General features: G+C 43.6%; 1 protein-coding gene across 3 annotated transcripts in view; it reads left to right on the top strand.

Annotated features, from left to right (window-relative positions):
• Window positions 1–2,247: 2,247 nt before the first annotated feature.
• c2cd2l (c2cd2 like) overlaps window positions 2,248–20,446 on the top strand; it is a 51,841-nt gene continuing 33,642 nt past the window's right edge. Inside the window, exons 1-2 of one of the 3 annotated variants that reach the window (XM_055942958.1) lie at window positions 2,248–2,557; window positions 3,033–3,479. In XM_055942958.1, the coding sequence (XP_055798933.1) occupies window positions 3,099–3,479 (381 nt within the window). In that variant the 5' untranslated portion in view covers window positions 2,248–2,557; window positions 3,033–3,098. Of the gene's footprint in view, window positions 2,567–3,032; window positions 3,480–20,446 lie in introns of all 3 variants that reach the window. The other 2 variants (XM_055942959.1, XM_055942960.1) reach the window with 2 other exon arrangements.

The following is a 20,446-nucleotide window of genomic DNA, read 5'->3' as shown; positions in this document are numbered from 1 at the left end:
CCAGTGGGTCAGAAGTTTACATACACTAAATTGACTGTGATTGTAAAATTGCAGAAAATGATGTCATGGCTTTAGAAGCTTCTGATAGACTAATTGACATCATTTGTGTCAATTGGAGGTGTACCTGTGGATGTATTTCAAGGCCTAGCTTCAAAATCAGTGCCTCTTTGCTTGACATCATGGGAAAATCAAAATAAATCAGTCAAGACCTCAGAATTTTTTTTGTAGTACTCCACAAGTTGGGTTCATCCTTGGGAGCAATTTCCAAACGCCTGAAGGTACCACGTTCATCTGTACAAACAATAGTACACAAGTATAAACACCATGCGACCATGCAGCCATCATACCGCTCAGGAAGGAGACGCGTTCTGTCTCCTAGAGATGAACGTACTTGGTGCGAAATGTGCAAATCAATCCCAGAACAACAGCAAAGGACCTTGTGAAGATACTGGAGGAAACAGGTACAAAAGTATCTATATCCACAGTAAAACGAGTCCTATATCGACATAACCTGAAAGGCCGCTCAGCAAGGAAGAAGCCACCGCTCCAAAACCACCATAAAAAAGCCAGACTGCGGTTTGCAACTGCACATGGGGACAAAGATCATACTTTTTGGAGAAATGTCCTCTGGTCTGATGACACAAAATAGAACTGTTTGGCCATAATGACCATCCATTATGTTTGGAGGAACAATGGGGAGTCTTGCGAGCTGAAGAACACGATCCCAACCGTGAGCATGGGGATGGCAGCATCATGTTGTGGGGGTGCTTTTCTGCAGGAAGGACTGGTGAACTTCATAAAATAGATGGCATCATGAGGCAGGAAAATTATGTGGATATTTTGAAGCAACATCTCAAGACATCAGTCAGGAAGATAAAGCTTGGTCGCAAATGGGTCTTCCAAATAGACAATGACCCCAAGCATACTTCCAAAGTTGTGGCAAAATGGCTTAAGGACAACAAGTCAAGGTATTGGAGTGGCCATCACAAAGCCCTGACCTCAATCCAATAGAACATTTGTGGGCAGAGCTGATAAAGCGTGTGCGAGCAAGGAGGCCTACAGACCTGACTCAGTTACAACAGCTCTGTCAGGAGGAATAGGCCAAAATTCACCCAACTTATTGTGGGGAGCTTGTGGAAGGCTACCCGAAACATTTGACCCAAGTTAAACAATTTAAAGGCGATGCTACCAAATACTAATTGAGTGTATGTAAACTTCTGACCCACTAGGAATGTGATGAAAGAAATAAAAGCTGAAATGAATAATTCTCTCTACTATTATTCTGACATTTCACATTCTTAAAATAAAGTGATGATCCTAACTGACCTAAGACAGGGAATTTTTACGAGGATTAAATGTCAGGAATTGTGAAAAACTGAGTTTAAATGTATTTGGCTCAGGTGTATGCAAACTTCCGACTTCAACTGTGTATATATATATTTTTTTTTTTCTTCTTGGTCAATTTTTTGGGGAAGCCTGGCTTCCCTTGTCATCCATGAATACATGCCACTGTCCACCAGGAAGAAAAGGTGACAATGTATCATGTTATCATGTGCCAGTAACCATGTCAGTGGGCTATCATATTTCGTCATTGTCTCTCAGTGTTGGGGCATTTGACTGTCACTGCCAGGACAACCGTAAAACAGTGCAGTTTCAGGTCAAGACACACTGATCTGAAGATGAAGCATTCTAATTATATGGACATAACATGGACCAATAAAAGACCAGTTCTCATTTGTCCTGAATTTTTACAGTAATTTACTCCATCTTGGCACTCCCCCATCCCAAAAATATTTTGGAAGCTATAGAAATGCATTTATTAATGTCTACATTCATTTTTGCCATATTTATTATCTTACAAACAAGTTAATGTATAGGCACTTTTAAGGTATACAATGTGAGCTAAACATACACCAACAAATATATATAAAACATTTTCCTTGGAGTATGATTTTTTGAGATGACTAATGTTGCTGTCCCCACTACAACAACAACAAATACATAAATACATGTCCTTGAAACATGTAATTGAAATACTTTAGAATTCCATTCATTCCATATGGAGGTCTGCGTCTCCTGGGAAGTGCCAATATGGCGACCTTGTGGCTTTGAAAAGCCTTGAAATGGCCAATAGTAACAATAGCAATCCAGGGTTGATAGACATCATTGGTGCGCGTCCTAGGAGGACTTGCCGAAAAATAAAATGTTGCGTGGCCCTTTAAATGTATGGTTCAGAGTGGTTGTGCACGCGCTGTTTGTGCGACTAGACAGTTCATCAGTTCCTACGCAATAGCGTACCATTGCCGAATTTGTACTGGAGCGGATGATCGGAGGGCATGCAGGCTACAAAACAGTTGATATCCAATCATGCAACTTATTGAGGATATAAATAGCAGTTGCACATTGATCGGGAAACGGCACAACCGCTGATCATGACAACAGAAGCACATTCGGATGACGGACACAATGTATCCCGCTGTTACCGATTTCTTGCTGTCGATGCCTCCACTGACTTAAATGGTGGCGCTGTCAGATCCGACCTTTCGTGAATAACACTGTAGGCTAAGTCCGTGTTTTACTATTTTAAAGGCTATTGCAATAGGGTACACTCACTCTTCAATCAAGAGCAACAATATAGCACCGGCATTTGTTTTATTTATGCATGGTTTATTCTACTGTAGAGTTACGTAATGCATGTTGTGTTACTAAATATGGCAACCTTTTGATATGACGACGCAATGTGCCTGCAAACGCACATGCAGCGTTTTGCATGTGACTACAGCCTATACTGCCACAAGTGCACAGCATTTTAGTAACACACAGTTTTAATTCCAGTTTTCATGCATTACAAATCTAACTTGTGATTCTTGTCATGGCTAGATCTATTCAGGCCAAGTTCATTTCAAATGACCAACCTAATTCATCCAATCTTTCTTGAATCTTTCTTAATAGATTATTAAGAAATATGCTCTTGAAATATGTAGACCTAAATGACTCATGAATGACTGTTCTCTGGCCCTCCACCCCTATAGGCACACAAAAGAAGAGCCAAACGTAATCCTCCAGTCTGATGATATGAGAAGCCCTAGAGGGTCTGCATGATGATGGAGATACTCCAGTACATAAACTGGCTGTGCCTGGTGGGTCTTTTCCTGGCCTCCCTACTCATCGTGTTGGCCTGGCTTGTCCAGTACTCCCTGGCCGTACTACGCCCCAGGAGCCCCAAGTCACTCACCCAGGGCTGGGGTGCCACATCCAGGCTACTCCCACCTATCACCCTCTCCCACCGGACTCAGGCTGGGGGTGTGTGGGGCACCCTGCTCGAGCTCTGGCGGGATCGAGGACGGGATCGAGGAGGAGCAGCGTCCGAGGCCGGGGTGAAGGGTCTGCTCACGTCACTGTTCTCCTTCAAGTCTTTCCGGGAACATTGGCAGAGGGCTTGGGTCAAAGTGCTCAATGAACAAGCCTGCAGACATGGGGTAAGTTATTTATGTTGTTGCTCCTGACCGTTCTATGGCAAGATTGACAAATTCATTAGACATGGAAGAAATCATGTCGATTTGAGCATCAAAACCCAATATATAATTAGCCTGTTACAAATTGCTGGTTTTGACATGAACTGTCAAGCAACACAGCAGCAGTTGCAATGTTGAAATCTGAAAACATTGTGCCATAATGTGTGTCTGTGTGCTGTAAGTATGTGTAGGCAGTGGTATCTCCATCATTCCAGGCAGCAGGCAGGGAGGCGGGCAGTGCTTCTCATTGTTGGAGTTCTGTGTGGGAGTTTGAGTGTCACGATAAGCAGGCGAGAGAGACCGGTTATTGTGTAACAGCACTGAATCAATCCACATGTGAGTGGTGAGACCATAGAGATGTGTTCTAATATGTTTGACTTATTTCTGTGGGTGGGAGACAATCCCACAAAGCCCAAAGTACGAACATTCATCAGTGTCCCAAATGGCACCGTATTCCCTACATGGTGCACTATTTTTGATGGGCCCCGGTCAAAAATAGTGCACCATGTAGGGAATAGGGTGGCATTTGGAATACCGACCGTGTGTTATTGATTATATAATGATCCCTTTTCACCTGTATGGCAACACAGAGATAGTGGTATCAAGGAAAGGGCTGAAATAAGCAGCAAGTCTCTCTGATGAATGGATGCACTCAAATGGATGCCAATACACAATTTCTCTATCTTCTCTATTACTGGGGAATACACGTCCACTTTCAGTACAACGTCCGAGCCTAGAAAACCCTTTGATTTCTCCCTGTCATGCTGCCAGTCACAAAGAGACAGTCTACCTCCCCCACCCCCTACTGTTGTAAGTCCTGTGTTTGCGGTGGACACCAGACTGTTAATGTACTCTTACAGGCACATCAAACGTAGAGTTTGAATAAAGTATCAAATCCCACTGCTCCGACTACTGCCCTAGTGGGCACCTTCGACCGTCACGATCTGTATGTGTGTGGGTGAGTGCGTGTGTAAAGGACGTGTGCGTGTTAAAGTGCAAAGGGGCTCAAACTACCACCAGTCAGCTCAAAATGTGTGTGCCGTGTGCGTGCGCGTATGTGTGTGTGTATGTGTGTTAGTTTAAAGGTAGTCGAACTGCACCGCCCCAGGGTGAAAGGGGACACTGCTCAGAGCTCTCCTCCTTGTTCTGACCTACAAAGGCTATTGTAGACCCAAAGACGGTACTGTACAAAGACCAGAGTGTCAACAAAACCCTGTAAGTCTAGTCCAGGAAGACATAGAGGAAAATCCAGTTTGTTTGTTACGTGAATGCAGCCAACAATAATATCCTGGTGAAATTGATGAGATGCAATTATAATGTTGAGGCATGGTCCAACAGCATTCTTGTAGAATGTATCACTTCATATATTCCACACTGCTATCTTCCTTCGACAAGCTCTGCAACAGAACTCTCTTTCTAATCAAAGAGGGTCAAAGGGGTGTTTTATAGAGACCAGAAGGCTTGTTAAGTTAAATGCTTTGCACACCGTTTCCACCCCGCGGCCACAGTCTCTGCCTAGCGAATGAAATACTGGTGCTTGTTCAGCAACCCAGATATAGCCTCCCCGTTGTCAAGGGGTTAAGAACATGGTTACATCATTTTTTTGCTTACATTTCACAGCCAGTCTGCAAATAAATGCGCCAGGAGAAGACGAGGACAAGACTGAGTCAGAAAAAAGCTGTTTACCCATGTGGTGTTTAATTTGTACTCTGGCCAACCGCCAAAGCTGGTAGAGGCACCTAATGTCCTCTGCGTTACGAAAAAAAACCCGCAATCAACTCTCATTGATGTAATCTGTGCGGTATCTTGGATTAGGCCAACAAGTATTTTGTGTGGGCAACTGGGCATCCCAAGCACATCAAAGTCTCTGGTTAATTTTACATCTGTGAGTAGGTTGGTTGTAGAAGGAATGTCATTGTATCCTTCGCCGACTAGAGCCTTACATGTTGACCTCACACAATCATCCAATAACACTTGTCTTCAACTGTTCACCCCCCTCATTTTGCTAGGCCCAACAACGGACTCTTACTGTACTTAATGGACTATACGTATATTAACCTACATTTGAACCTGTAACCTACTGTATTTGAAGGTAAAAAACACAGCTCCACAATGAACCTGTGGTGTTTAGCATGAGGTGGTCCACATGCCTGTGTCTTAGTAAGAGGTCTTTGGTTCCTCCTTACCAGCTCCCCTCATCTTCAAATACACCTGACCTGAAAAACCAGCCGGAAGAGTTGTGCTGCTATAGTATGACAAGTGTTAGAAATCCAAGGGTAGGGCTGTGGCGGTCATGCCATTTTGTCCGCCGGTGATTGTCAAGCAAATATCTGCCAGTCTCGCAGTAATTGACCGTTAATTAACATTTAGCATCTACACATTTAGCATCTCCTGTCTTCTATGCATAGCTTACAAGCCACTGATATAGACCTTAGGAACAGCTACATTTTAAAAAGTCAAATAAATCCATGTAATGTAGCCAACGCTTTCACAATAAATCCATTATTTATTTTAGACAGGTCTAAAGAAACATGATATTAAGAAAATGTCGTCTATTTCAGAAGAACAGAATAGCATACTCTGAGTTGTCCTTATGTTAGGTCCTGATCTGGCTATGCGACAGTGGGCTCCAAAATTACTGGCACCCCTGACTGGCAATGCACAAAATATAAACCATATAATTATAATTATAGAGAGAAACTCAAAATACTAACATGTAAGAAATACTGTACTTTATTAATGTTTCAATGGAACCCACCAAAATTATTTATTGATTTAATTAAAAATCAATGTCCTCCAAATCAAGGTTTCACAATTAATGGCATCCTTAAAGATGATTGTAAATAACATCTACCAAAATTAAATCAGGAATTAAATTCCACTTATTTAAGTGTATCTAAGTCTTAAGGAACTATATTGAGCCGTTACATCACTTCTGGTTCACTAGTGTATAAAAATGAGGTAACACGCTGGCTAATATTAATAATATGCGTGTAAGTGAAGGAGAGATTGACTTCATCACTACTTTTATTTATGAGAGGTATTGACATGTTGAATGCACCAAGCTGTCTGTTTGAACTACTGGCACACAGCCATGACTACATGGAGCTCTATTCCAGATCAAGTAACTGACGCAAGCAGTAAAATTTGATTTAAAAAACAGATGATAAACACCTTATAGAACAGCGGGGACTGTGAAGCAACACAAACACTGGCACAGACACATGCAAAAACACGCATTATACATACACATGGATTTAATACTGTAGATATGTGGTAGTGGTGGAGTAGGGGCCTGAGGGCACACAGTGTGTTGTGAAATCTGTGAATGTATTGTAATGTTTTTAAAATTGTATAAACTGCCTTACTTTTTCTAGACCCCAGGAAGAGTAGCTGCTGCTTTGGCAGCAGCTAATAGGGATCCATAATAAATACAAAATACAAATATCCCTTTGTCATCCAACACCATGAAGAAAACAAAAGAACTGGCAGTTCAAAAGAGACAGGTGGTCATAGTGTCACGCTCGCTGTCGTCGTGGAAATGACCGGACCAAGGTGCAGCATGGTGAGAGTACATTTCCTTTTATTGATAAATGTCGCCAACAAAACAAAGAACAAGGAAACGACCATGAAGCTTACTTCGGCTATAATGCCACTAACAAAGACAACTACCCACAAATACCAAAAGGAAAAAAGGCTGCCTAAGTATGATTCCCAATCAGAGACAACGATAGACAGCTGTCCCTGATTGAAAACCATACCCGGCCAAAACATAGAAACAAAGAACATAGAGTTTCCCACCCGTGGCACACCCTGACCAACCAAACATAGAGAATAAAAAGATCTCTACGGTCAGGGCGTGACACATAGACCTTTATTAATCTGGTAATGGCTACAAGAAGATCCACAAACGATTGAATATACCACTGAGCACTGTCAGGGCAATAAAAAAAAATATCTAAAGATACGGAACAGTTGAAAACCTCACGGGTAGAGGACGGAAATGCATTTTGCCCCCCAGGATAGGGAGGAGGATGGTGAGAAGCAACAAAATCCCCAATAATCACTGTGAAAGAATTGCAGGCCTTGGTGGCGTCTTGGGGTCACCAGGTTTCAAGAAGCACCATCAGACGCCACCTCCACAACCACAGGCGCTTAGGAAGGGTTGCCAGAAGAAAGCCCTTTCTGACCCCAAGACACAGACGCAAGCGCTTGGAGTTTGCTGAACGTCATTTCAATTATGACTAGAAGAAGGTGCTCTCCAGAATTGAACGTTTTGGTCAGATACAGCATTGGAATGTTTGGCGTTGTAACAGAGATGCCTACAAGGAGAGGCATCTCATACCCACTGTGAAATATGGTGTTGGGTCAGTGATGTTTTGGGGCTGTTCTAATTCCAGAGGTCCAGGGGCACTGGTTAAGATTGATGGCATAATGAATTCCACCAAGTATCAGGCAATTTTGGCTGACAGTCTGGTTGCTTCTGCCAGAAGGCTGGGACTTGGCCGTAGGTGGACTTTCCAACAAGACAATGACCCCAAACATACATCAAGATCCACACAGAAATGATTTTGTTGTCACAGAACCAATGTTCTGCCATGGCCATCTCAGTTGCTGGACCTCAATCCAATCAAAAACCTGTGGGCTGAGTTGAAAAGGGCAGTTGATAAGCGCAAACCCCAAAATGTGAAGGATCTGCATAGAGAAATGGTCCAGAATTCCTCCAAACATTACAGGAAAAAGCTTCATGCTGTTATCCTTGCCAGAGGTGGTTGCACTAAGTACTAAATGAGGAGTGCCAATAATTATGAAACCTTGATTATCCTTATCCAATTCTGAGACGCATATTGAAGATATTGTAAGAACTGTCCACATTTACTTTTCGTCAGCCAACAAGATGAGTAGACCTAACGAACAGCAAAAGCACTAGTTTATGTCAATTTACTATCCCCCTATTCTGTGGGACAAATAAATATTCCAAACATAGTCCGGGACAGTTGTGGGATGCGATAGATCCCAAATTAATACAACCACTAGCATAAAAAAAACAGTTTTAAGCAATGAGCCTGACACAACAGATCAGAACTTTTAGCTTAAAATGTTCATAAACTATTAGGCTATTTCTTCTCATTATAAGCACAGCAATGTGCACAGCAGTAGCTGTAGCAATAGCTATAAGTGCGAATGTCCCAAGGATGCAAACTAGTCACCTTTCGGCGAAATTTGCTGTTTTGAATCCAAAGTAGGCTGGATGCCACTTTCCATCTTTCTCACTTTTTCAATACAGTGGATAAAAAGGGTTCTGCCAGGTGTACTCTCTGCCTGAAAGAGATCAATTATGCCAACAAAGTGTGTCATGCTCTGCTGGCACATTGTAGAACAGATGTCCACAAGCAAAAAGTGTACAATGTAATAATGTGCAGGTTGTAGCCCAAAGATATAGCTTTTGTTGTGTTGAACTTGACAGTAACGTGTGTGTGGGGGGATTATTACATTTTTTACTCAGTGAACGTTATTTTTGCACACATGTAGCCTTGTGCACTTGATCAATGTCTACTATAGTGGCCACCATAATAGAGCAAAAATAGAATGCCTGTTTGTTTCATTGTATTTCTACTTAAGATTTTTTTTTCTGAAGTGAAATATTTAGATGTGTGTGTGTGTGGTCACAAGCGTTCTAGTATAAAGGCTGTCATGGCTAACTGCTATATTAGTGTATTGTTTTTTCTCTAGATCTCCAAAGTACATGTCTATTGTCTCAATCAATCACGCGGCGTTACAGCGGTGCAGTACAGCACCGATTACACGGAGTACCAGGCAGTTAGCAGGTTTGGTAGGCTACTAATGACCATCAGCCGCATCAGAGCTTGGAGAAGCCTAATTACCGTGACTAAATGGTCACATGGAATTTGACTGCCTTCATGACTCGTGGCGATAATATGGTCACCGTAACAGCCTTAACCAAGGGGCGAGCCATGTCACCGTCGTCAAGCTCTCCGCTCCTCACACACAGGCACCTGCCAGGCATGTTGCCCTGGACACTCGGTAACAGATACCTTGGCAACAGTCCCAGACCATGGTGTCTGCGACTGTGACTCACGTTCACACTGACCTGTGCACTGTCACGATTATGTTTCTGCATCGGGCAAAATATGCCGGCGGAATAGAGGCACCAGTGTCATTACATGGTCGTTACGTCGGGATGGAGAAACCTGAGTCATTTTATTATATTATCCTAAAGTGCTGCTCTGGCATCATCTACTGATGTTGTCATAGAATACTAGTTGTGCTATGAAGACATAGCTATTCAAGTTTAAGATTACCACCAAGATTACCATTACTATATCCTACACAGCATCATCAGATATGTGATAGTCCACTAAAGGCTATATTTTGTAATAGAAATGAGAAAAGTTGTATCTTACTCATAAATAAGTATGTCATGTCTGTCTTTGTCTTCCGATACTCTATGCCTAGAGTGTAAGGATTTAAGTGTATGTCACCACCTGACATCACACGGTAGAGTCCCATGGCCTTAGTCTTGCATTACCAAACTCCCAGGTCTCATTCCCACGTGTCGTGCAGGGAGCGTGGAATCAATTGAGGCTACCATAGCCTTGACCTGAGTGTACACCCAAGTCCATCTTTGCTTGGCATTAGGCTGTCATGTTGTAAACCATGGCCCAAACACGCAGCCACTTTGAGGCTAAGAGCTGTGTTGAGGAAGCTATGAGCTACATACCTTGCACTCGGAAAGTATTCATGCATCTTGACTTTTTCCACATTTTGTTACATTACATTCTTTATTCTAAAATGGATTAAATTGTTGTTTATTTCTCATTAATCCACACACAATACCCCATAATGACAAAGCAAAAACAGTTTTTTAGAATTTTTTGCAAATGTATTAAAAATAAAACACTGAAATGCTGCCACCGCCATGCTTCACTTCAGGTCAAAGAGTTCAATCTTGGTTTCATCAGACCAGAGAATCTTGTTTCTCATGGTCAGAGTCCTTTAGGTAACTTTTGGCAAACTCCAAGCGGGCAGCAGGTAGCCTAGTGGTTAGAGCATTGGGCCAGTAACCGAAAAGTTGCTAGATCGAATCCCTGAGCTGACAAGGTAAAAATCTGTTGTTCTGCCCCTGAACATGGCAGTTAACCTGCTGTTCCTAGGCCGTTATTGTAAATAAGAATTTGTTCTTAACTGAGTTGACTAGTTAAATAAAGGTAAAATAATAAAAATAAATGCTGCACAAATGTTTTGGTACCCTTCCCCAGATTTGTGGGGAAGGGTACCGGATTCTAACCTCAACATCCAAACCTTACTACCAAGGATTATCAAGAAAAAGACTTCTAACAAACAAAACCTGCAGAACAAACACAGCAGAACCTAAAAATACTATCGAACTCAAAACTGAGTGAGTAATATTCAGTCTGAACCTATTTCTGAAGTCAAGTTTTTTTTACTGAGAAGTGGCTTCCGTCAGGCCACTACCATAAAGGCCTGATTTTATTTGAGAGCTGCAGAGATGGTTGTCCTTCTGGAATGTTCTCCCATCTCCACAGAGGAACTGGAGCTCAGTCAGAGTGACCATCGGGTTCTTGGTCACCTCCCTGAACAAGGGCCTTCTCCTCCCCCGATTGTACAGTTTGGCCGGGCGGCCAAATCTAGGAAGAGTCTTGGGGGTTCCAAACTTCTTCCATTTGAGAAGGATGGAGGCCACTGTGTTCTTGGGGACCTTCAATGCTGCAGAAATGTTTTGGTACCCTTCCCCAGATCTGTGCCTCGACACAATCCTGTCTCGGAGCTCCTTGGGCAATTCCTTCGACCTGATGGCTTGGTTTTTCCTCTGACGTGCACTGTCAACTGTGCGACCTTATATTAACAGGTGTGCGCCTTTCCAAATCATGTCCAATCAATTGAATTTACCACAGGTGGACTCCAATCAAGTTGTAGAAACAGCTCAAGGATGATCAATGGAAACAGGATGCACCTGAGCTCAATTTCGAGTCTCATAGTGAAGGGTCTGAATACTTATGTAAATAAAGTATTTCTGTTTTTTACCTGTTTTCACTTTGTCATTATGGGGTATTGTGTGTAGATCGATGAGGGAAAACAATTAATTTAATTAATATTAGAATAAGGCTGTAATGTTACAACGTGGGGAAAAAATCAAGGGGTCTGAATACTTTCCGAATGCGCTGTAGGTGAGGAAGCCAGGGACACACGAGTGTGTGTATGTCTGCGTGCGTGCGCCGTGCGTATGTTATTCCGCAGTCAGGGGTGGTCTGACATCCAAGTGTCTGATACTGTGTGACGGATGTATTCCATGTCCACACACAGACTTTGGCGTTGATACCCACACATCATTTGGTGTGACGGACACTGGTGTCCCCCTTGTGCCCCCACTCTCCTGAAGATGCTGGATCAGGAAATTGTCATTCGTGTTTATTAGTTCTGCAAACACAATTCCATATTGCCATTTTAGTCAGATTACCACCGGTGTGCTGCTGATAGAGAGGGATCACAGGAGTGCATATGCCTATGTGAATGGGAGAAAGACTGGAGAGGAGGAATGCAGAAGTGTGTGTGTTTGTGTGTGGGTGTGTGTCCGGTTCAATGATGATGATCAACAGGGTAAACTAAGAAGCTTTCCCATCTCTCTCGCTCTCTGTAATCCAGGGATTTGGCATAAGGCCTCAGCACAGCTGGTTACATGTGACGCGGATGTCAACAGAAGGATGTCCTCTGGGAGGACGCGCACACACACACAATTACACATGGTGTTGTGTAATTATAATCACCTCTATTGACTATTACTGTACAAAAACACAAGTACACGCTTCTGGCTAATGTACCAACACATGCTCCTATCCACATGGTGGTTAGCCCATATGATGGGCGGATCATATAGATTTTCATCTAACACATAACGCAGATGAACACATCAGACAGACACAGCTCTGACCGGCGGACTCATTCCACAGCGTAATGCTCCAGACTAATGCACACAGAGTAGAGCAGATGCTTACAATCACTAACATAGTGCCTCCAGCTTCACTTGTACATGGGAATGCTAAAGCAAGAGCAATTAAGCACACACACACACGCAGACACACACTGAGCTCTTTGATACTGCGTACATAGAAAATGCACATATACATTACTCTCCTCCGATGGATGGATGCACATGAGGGTCATCTCTTCTGGTGTGGTTGTTTACTAGTGTGTGATGCAACAGCTTCACGGTTTCCACCTTGGGAGAGGATTTTGGAAGTCCTCTGAGAGCGTGAGGAGCTGTGGCGTTGTCTGTGTGACGTTACTCAGCCAGAGGTTAAGGCCTATGAGCAGAAGAAGTGTTCTTGCCGGGTTCCGAATGTTTAGTGACACGTTGACAAACAAAATTGCGACGTCATTTGGATAGTAAGAACGGGTATAAAATGGTAACTTTATTTGAAGAAAGACTTGAGTTTTATATAGCGAGGCTTTATGCTGAGCAGGGCCGAGAAGGTACTCCGAGCAAGCTGGTGTGATACTGTTGTAGGAGAAGGCTTGGTTGGCATCTGCGTCATCAGTGATGTCATCCCATTGTCTGAGTGGTCTCTACATTACAGGCGGTGGATCAGTTTGGGAGGAGCAGGTTACAGCCTCACTGTGTGCATCACTGTGCATCTGGAGGAAAGGAAAGAAGACTGTCTGTTGATGGGTGGCTGGGGGATCTGCAATTATAAAGAGCCTGATGATTATCTCAAGACCAAGGTTCTCTCTCTCTTTCTGTGACCGAGGCTTTGTTGGACAACAAATGGCATCCTTCAAAAAGCTTCCTTCAAAAACATTTATCTTCCTTTTCCAACAGCAGTAGATGGTTTTGTGTGGGAAATCTGGGAATCCTCTCTGATTTTAATGCTGCACAAAAATAGGACTTCATTTAACATGTAAAACACGCAGTATGAGTCATGGGTAGTAGCGTATCCATTGAAACATGTGATTTGCCGACTGCAGTATGCCATGTGGGCAATTCCACTCCAGCGGGAGCGGGAAATATGCTGTTGTATGCCAGATTGTGTTTCCATTGCAGTCATTTAGCTGTGGCGCTGCACCTCAGCAAAATCATTATGCCATGACAAAAAAAATATAGAGCATGAAAAAAAATATTTCTGCCTACGTACATTTTTTAAAGATGCTAGAACAGTCCATATTTAAATTTACTCTGCAAACAAAACGAGTAATGAATAGAAAAATCAAACAACCCCATAGTAGAATAGTTTAGTGCTTTCAGAAAGTATTCACACCCCTTGACATATTCCATATTTTGTTGTGTTACAGCCTGAATTCAAAATTGGTTAAACATTTTTTTTTACTAATCTGCAGGGGTACCAGGTAATTGAGGTAGTTATGTACTGTACATATAGGTATGGGGTAAAGTGACTAGCAGCAGCGTATGTGGTAAGTGTGAAAATGTGTGTGTGTGTGTGTGGCGTCAGTATTTATGTGTGTTTGGCTGTCATTATAAGTGTGTGTGGGTAGAGTCCAGTGTGTGTGCATAGAGTCAGTGCAACAGAGTTAGTTAAAAAAGGGGGTAAATGTAGGTATTCATTTGAATAGCTATTTAGCAGTCTTGTTTGGAAATCTTATGGCTTGGGGGTAGAAGCTATTCAGGGTCCTGTTGGTTCCAGACTTGGTACCGCTTGCCGTGCAGTAGCAGAGAAAGCAGTCTGTGGCTTGCGGGGCTGGAGTCTTCCTCTGACACCGCCTGGTATAGAGGGAATGGATGGCAGGGGACCCAGCCCCAGTGATGTACTGGGCCGTCCTCACTACGCTCTGTAGAGCCTTGCGGTCAGATGCCAAGCAGTTGCCATACCAAGCAGTGATGTAGCCAGTCAAGATGCTCTCGCTGGTGCAGCTGTAGAGCTTTATGAGAATCTGAGGACCCATGCCAAATCTTTTCAGCCTCCTGAGGGGGAAGAGGCGTTGTCGTGCCCTCTTCACGACTGTGTTGGTGTGTTTGGACCATGATAGATCCTTGGTGATGTGGACACTGAGGAACTTGAGGCTCTCATCCCACTCTAATACAGCCCCATCAATGTGAATGGTGTGCTCGGCGATCAGCTCCTTTGTCTTACTGACGTTGAGGGAGAGTTTGTTGTCCTAGCACCACACTGCCAGGTCTCTGACCTGCTCCCTTTAGGCTGTCTCATCGGTGTCGGTGATCAGGCCTACCTGCGTTGTGTTGTCAACAAAGTTAATGACGGTGTTGGAGTCGTGTTGTGAACAGGGAGTACAAGAGGGGACTAAGCACGCCACCCTGAGGGGCCCCTGTGTTGAGGGTCAGCGTGGTTGCCCACCCTCACCACCTGGGGGCGGGCCATCAGGAAGTCCAGGATTCTGTTTCAGAGGGAGGTGTTCAGTCCCAGGGACCTTAGCTTAGTGTTGAGCTTTGAGGGCACTGTGGCGTTGAACGCTGAACTGTAGTTAATGAACAGCATTCTCACGTAGGTGTTCCTTTTGTCCAAGTGGGAAAGGGAAGTGTGGAATGCAATAGAGATTGCGTCATATGTGGATCTATTGGGGCGGTATGCGAATTGAAGTAGTTCCAGGTTGTTTGGGATGATGGTGCTGATGTGAGCCATGACCAGCCTTTCAAAGTATTTCATGGCTACAGATGTGAGTGCTACAGTGCGAGGTTGAAAATGTCAGTGACACCACTTTCCATCTGGTCAGCGCATTCTCTAAGTACGCGTCCTGGTATTCCGTCTTTTGAATGTTAACCTGTTTTAAAGGTCTTTCTTCGGCTATGGAGAGTGTGATCACACAGTCATCTGGAACAGCCGGTGCTCTCACACATGGTTCAGTGTTGCTTGCCTCAAAGTGATCATAGAAGGCATTTCGCTCGTCTGGTAGGCTTGTGTCGTTGGGCATCTTGTGGCTGGGTTTCCCTTTGTAATCCGCGATTGAGCCGGAGTAGTAAGAGTCGATCTTAATCCTGTATTGATGCTTTGCTGGTTTGATGGTCCGTCGGAGGGCGTAGAAGGATTTCTTAAGTGTCTGCCAGGTTCTTTACACCATGACTGTGGAACAAACCAACATATCCATTAACTTCAATATTCACCAATTTACGTTACCTCATTATCCTTAATTAATTAACAGTTATACAACTTTGCCAAATAATATCAAACGTCATGACTATCTTCTAGAAATTCTAGAAATTCTAGACTTCTAGAAATACACATGATCACATGATCAACAGTGGTGGGAACCCTTTCATAAAAAGGGGCTGAATGTGCCGTCACTTCCTTTACAACACCCAGGATGAGACGAAGCAAATGGAATGCACATCACGCTACGCACAGGGCTCAGATTCTGAAAACAAATGCAGTTAGCGAACAGACATTCAAATACAGAAAGAGCATAACATAACGACTCCTAACAATATTAGGGGGTCACTTTAACAATGGACCAGAGATCACTAAAATGCGGTGTTTGTTTGTTTATGTTACAGCTTGCCGTGTGCCCACTGTTTGTCCTCCCCCGGCTCCCAACACCTCGCGCATATGGCACGCTGTTGCACATTACACACCGGTGCTCAATAAACAAATAAATAGTAACTTGTAGTCCGTGAACATTTCTAATAGATGGTGACGGAAATGAGAACCGGCACAGGGTGTGAATACTTTCTGAAGGCACTGTAGTAGTCGCCCGGAGCCCCGTGGGCCTTAGGACAGTGACACAAACACAAAGTGACACCCTGGACATCCTCAGGAAGGATCTCGCTCTATAAATTCCCCCTGTAGAGACTCCCACTCTCTCAAGAACAAAGCTGTAACTGTGACTGTCACTTCTCCCACATGAGGAGTACGCCAATCTTTAACGACTCGGTTGTTAAACCATCTAGCATCAGGTGCAGTAAAGAATGGATTTAAGACGATTTTAAATAAGAAAAGTTTCATTGTGATAACTCGGGGATGTATGAATGTAGTCTCATTGTATTGCACAAATGACTGAGGATGATAGGATTGAACATTCAATGTTTTTTTTGCACAGGGTTGGGATTCAAAGGGAATGATACTAGTGGGGGAGAGTACAGTGCTGCTCTACACTAGCTTAACCTCATGGTGAGGGTAAATGTTTGTCATGCCATGTTTTGATTTATTGAAATGATATGGTCATAGCTATTATTGAAGGCAAAGTGAAATCCGAGAGCTATGCAAAGTTATATAAACTGGAGGGTCGAGTCACTGTCTAATCAAAATCCTTCACTGCACACAGCGTAGCTATGGGGGGGGGGGGGTTGAGTAAGCACTCCATATGCCAGGGCAAACGGATCTTGCCTCATGACTCAAACTGAATTATTCTGCTGCTCTACGATCGCTACATATTTCTGTCCTGAGACTGTCGTCATTGAAGTCGTTTGTGGTGATGTCAGAATGAGGGGCGTTGTACAGAACAAAGGCATCAGCGATTGGCTCGTCTAGCCAATTTAAGAGTAATACAAATAATAACATACACATGTTTACAACTGTATCAATGATAAATTGTCCATACATGGTGCAGCAGGAGGGGTAGGTAGCTGCCTAGTATTCAGCCGCCTGATGGTCTGGGGGTAGAAGCTATTGGCCAGTCTGACAGTTTTTGCCATGATTTTATTTGTATTTTTTTTATTTAACCTTTTATTTATTCATGATGCTCATATACTGCTTCTGAGTGATGGAAGCAGGGAGAACAGACTGTGGCTCGTGGGCTGAGGTACTTGATGCTCTTTTTGGCCTTCCTGTGACACTAGTGATGTAGGTGTCCTGAAGGGCAGGCGGTGTGCACCAAATGTTGCGTTCGGGCTGAGCGTACCACCCTCTGTAGAGCCTTGCGGTCAGCAGCGATGGAGCTGCCGTACCAGGCTGCCATGCAGCCTGACAGTATGCTCATGATTGTGCTCCTGTAGAACACTGAGGGCTCTCGGTGACAGGCCACATTTCTGCAGCTTCCTGAGGTTGAGGAGTCGCTGTTGGGCCTACTTCACCAAGACGCACCCTTGTGGGGTCGCCGTGTTGAGGATCAGTGTGGAGGAGGTAATGTTGCCTACCTTCACCACCTGGGGATGGCCCATCAGGAAGTCCAGGACTTAGTGGCATAGGGAGGAGTTCAGTTCCAGGGCCGTGAACTTTGTTGGTTAGTTTAGAGAGCACTATGGTATTGAAGGCTGAGCTGTAATCAAACAACGTCCTCACATATGCATTCATTCTGTCCAGGTGGGTGAGGGCAGTGCAATGGCAATTGTGTCGTCTGTGGATCTGTTGGTGTGGTAAGCAAATTGGAGAGGGTTGAGTGTGTTGGGGAGGGAAGAGGTGACGTGGTCTTTTACCAACCTCTCAAAGCACTTCATGATGAAGGGAGTGCTACAGGTCGGTAGTCGTTCAGTAAGTTTACCTTTCTTGGGCACGGAGATGATAGTGGACATCATGACGTAGGTGAGGATAACGACCTGCGCTAGAGAGAGATTGAAAATGTTCGAAAACAAAACAGCCAGCTGGTCTGCACGTGCTATGAGGGCGCGGCTAGGGATGCCGTCTGGGCCGGCAGGCTTGCGAGGGTTAACAAGCTTGAATGACTTCCAGTATGTCCTCTGTGGAGACCATAAGCGCGTAGCACTTGAGAGCCCCATAGGATAACCTCTGCAGCTCAGTTTCTACGCTCGAAGCGTGAAAAAAAAGTGTTTAGCCCGTCCGGTAGGAGGGCATTGGTGTCCGCGACGTGACTGGCTTTTTTTTTTGTAATCCGTGATCTTTAGAAGCCCCTGCCACATACACCTCATGTCCTACCCGCTGCATTCCTCCTCCACTTTATCCCTATACCCGTGTCTTGCAATCTTGAGCAACCTGCGTAGGTCATATTTGTACTGTTTAACCATACAATTCTCCCTGGTCACCTTGACGTGTTTATAATCTCTCTCCTTCAGTTTCCTGACAAGGCTGCAATCAATCTATGGTTTTCAATTCAGTAAGTTTTGAAAGACACCATCGGTATCACATCATCTATGTATGTATTGATGAATCCGGTGGCTCAGTCAGTCATACCACAGGCCACAATAATCATCCTGATCAACTCGATGCGAAGGAGATGTGTCGCGTTGCATGAGGAAAATGGTGGTCACACCAGATGCTGACTGGTTTTCTGATCCACGCCCCTACCTTTTTTACATTGAATAAAAGCAGACACACAGAGCTACAAAATGGTATATCATACACTGCAGTTGAGGAACAACGGGAAAGTAATCCTGCTTTAAAAGTTGATCAACTTGTAACTTCACTTTTGAGAAAATGGCCTTTGAATGTTTTGGTATCTACTGGAAAGCTCTTCTTTGTCTACACCCATTCAGCATCGTTCACACCCTCTTAATCTTTAGCCCCACCCATCTCTTTAAGGGTTGATTGAGTGTTCTGTCCTAACAACAACAGTCAGGCACTCAAGCTAACTGGCTAGCTAACTGACCATTTTACTCGCTCTAGCAGAGATGTTTAGGCTGTTTTTAGGTTATCCAGAGCATTGATGACTGCAACTGTGCTGCTGGCAATAATTTACGTTTTTTTGACAACGTTTACTGACAACGTCCATATGCAACGGGTGTTGAGCATTTGTAAATTCGTCAGTTATTCTGCGCTCTGGCACACTCAAATGAGAGTGCTCTGAGATCGGCGTAGATAGCCAGAGTGAATTTACCAGCTACGTCTATCAACAATTGTCACAGTGATATTCTATTTAAATGGTTACTTGTATAGTGGAGTCTTTTGTTAAGACATGTAGCTAGCTATCGAGGTAAACAATGAACCATAATCCTAACTCATGACATTACTACCCTGCATTTATCTAGGCAGAGTTCCTCTGTCCAGTGTCTGTTCTTTTGCCCATCTTAATATTTTATTTTTCTTGGCCAGTCTGGGGTATGGCTTTTTCTTTGCAACTCTGTCTAGAAGGCCAGCATCCCGGAGTCATCTCTTCACTGTTGACGTTGAGACTGGTGTTTTGCAGGTACTATTTAATGAAGCTGCCAGTTGAGGAATTGTGAGGTGTCTGTTTTAAACTAGACACTGTAATGTACTTGTCTTGCATATTTGTGCACCGGGGTCTCCCACTCCTTTTTCTATTCTGGTTAGAGCCAGTTTGCGCTGTGGGAGTAGTACACAGCGTTGTACGAGATCTTCAGTTTCTTGGCAATTACTCACATGGAATAGCCTTCATTTCTCAGAACGAGAATAGACTGACGAGTTTCAGAAGAAAGTACTTTGTTTCTGGCCATTTTGAGCCTGTAATCAAACCCACAAATGCTGATGCTCCAGATACTCAACTAGTCTAAATAAGGCCAGTTTTTGGCTTCTTTAATCAGAAAAACAGTTTTCAGCTGTGCTAACATAATTGCAAAAGGGTTTTCTAATGATCAATTAGCCTTTTAAAATGATAAACTTGGATTAGCTACCACAACGTGCCATTGGAACACAGGAGTGATGGTTGCTGATAATGGGCCTCTGTACGCCTATGTAGATATTCCATAACAAATCTGCCGTTTCCAGCTACAATAGTCATTTACAACATGAACAATGTCTACACTGTATTTCTGATCAATTTGATGTTATTTTAATGGACAGAAAAATAGATTTTCTTTCAAAAACAAGGACATTTTTAAGTGACCCCAAACTTTTGGATGTTTTTCAAAGGTTTTCCAAAAAGGAAAATCTATCCTGATGGACCTTATGGGTCCTCATGCAAATTTGTTCAGCGTGAGGAAAGACACCGACATACACATTTTCTAGGTCAAACCAGGTGGCGGATATGAGGGTTTAAGTGAGACTGCTTGTAACTGCGCCACCTATAGGCCAATCAGTGACATTCTTTTTGACAAAGTTTCTCATGGCCTTTATTTTCTATGTCCCTGGCCATTC

The sequence above is a fragment of the Salvelinus fontinalis genome, chromosome 13 (genome assembly GCF_029448725.1).
Source record: "Salvelinus fontinalis isolate EN_2023a chromosome 13, ASM2944872v1, whole genome shotgun sequence".
Lineage (NCBI taxonomy): Eukaryota > Metazoa > Chordata > Actinopteri > Salmoniformes > Salmonidae > Salvelinus > Salvelinus fontinalis.
This window is presented reverse-complemented; position numbering and strand designations above follow the sequence as displayed.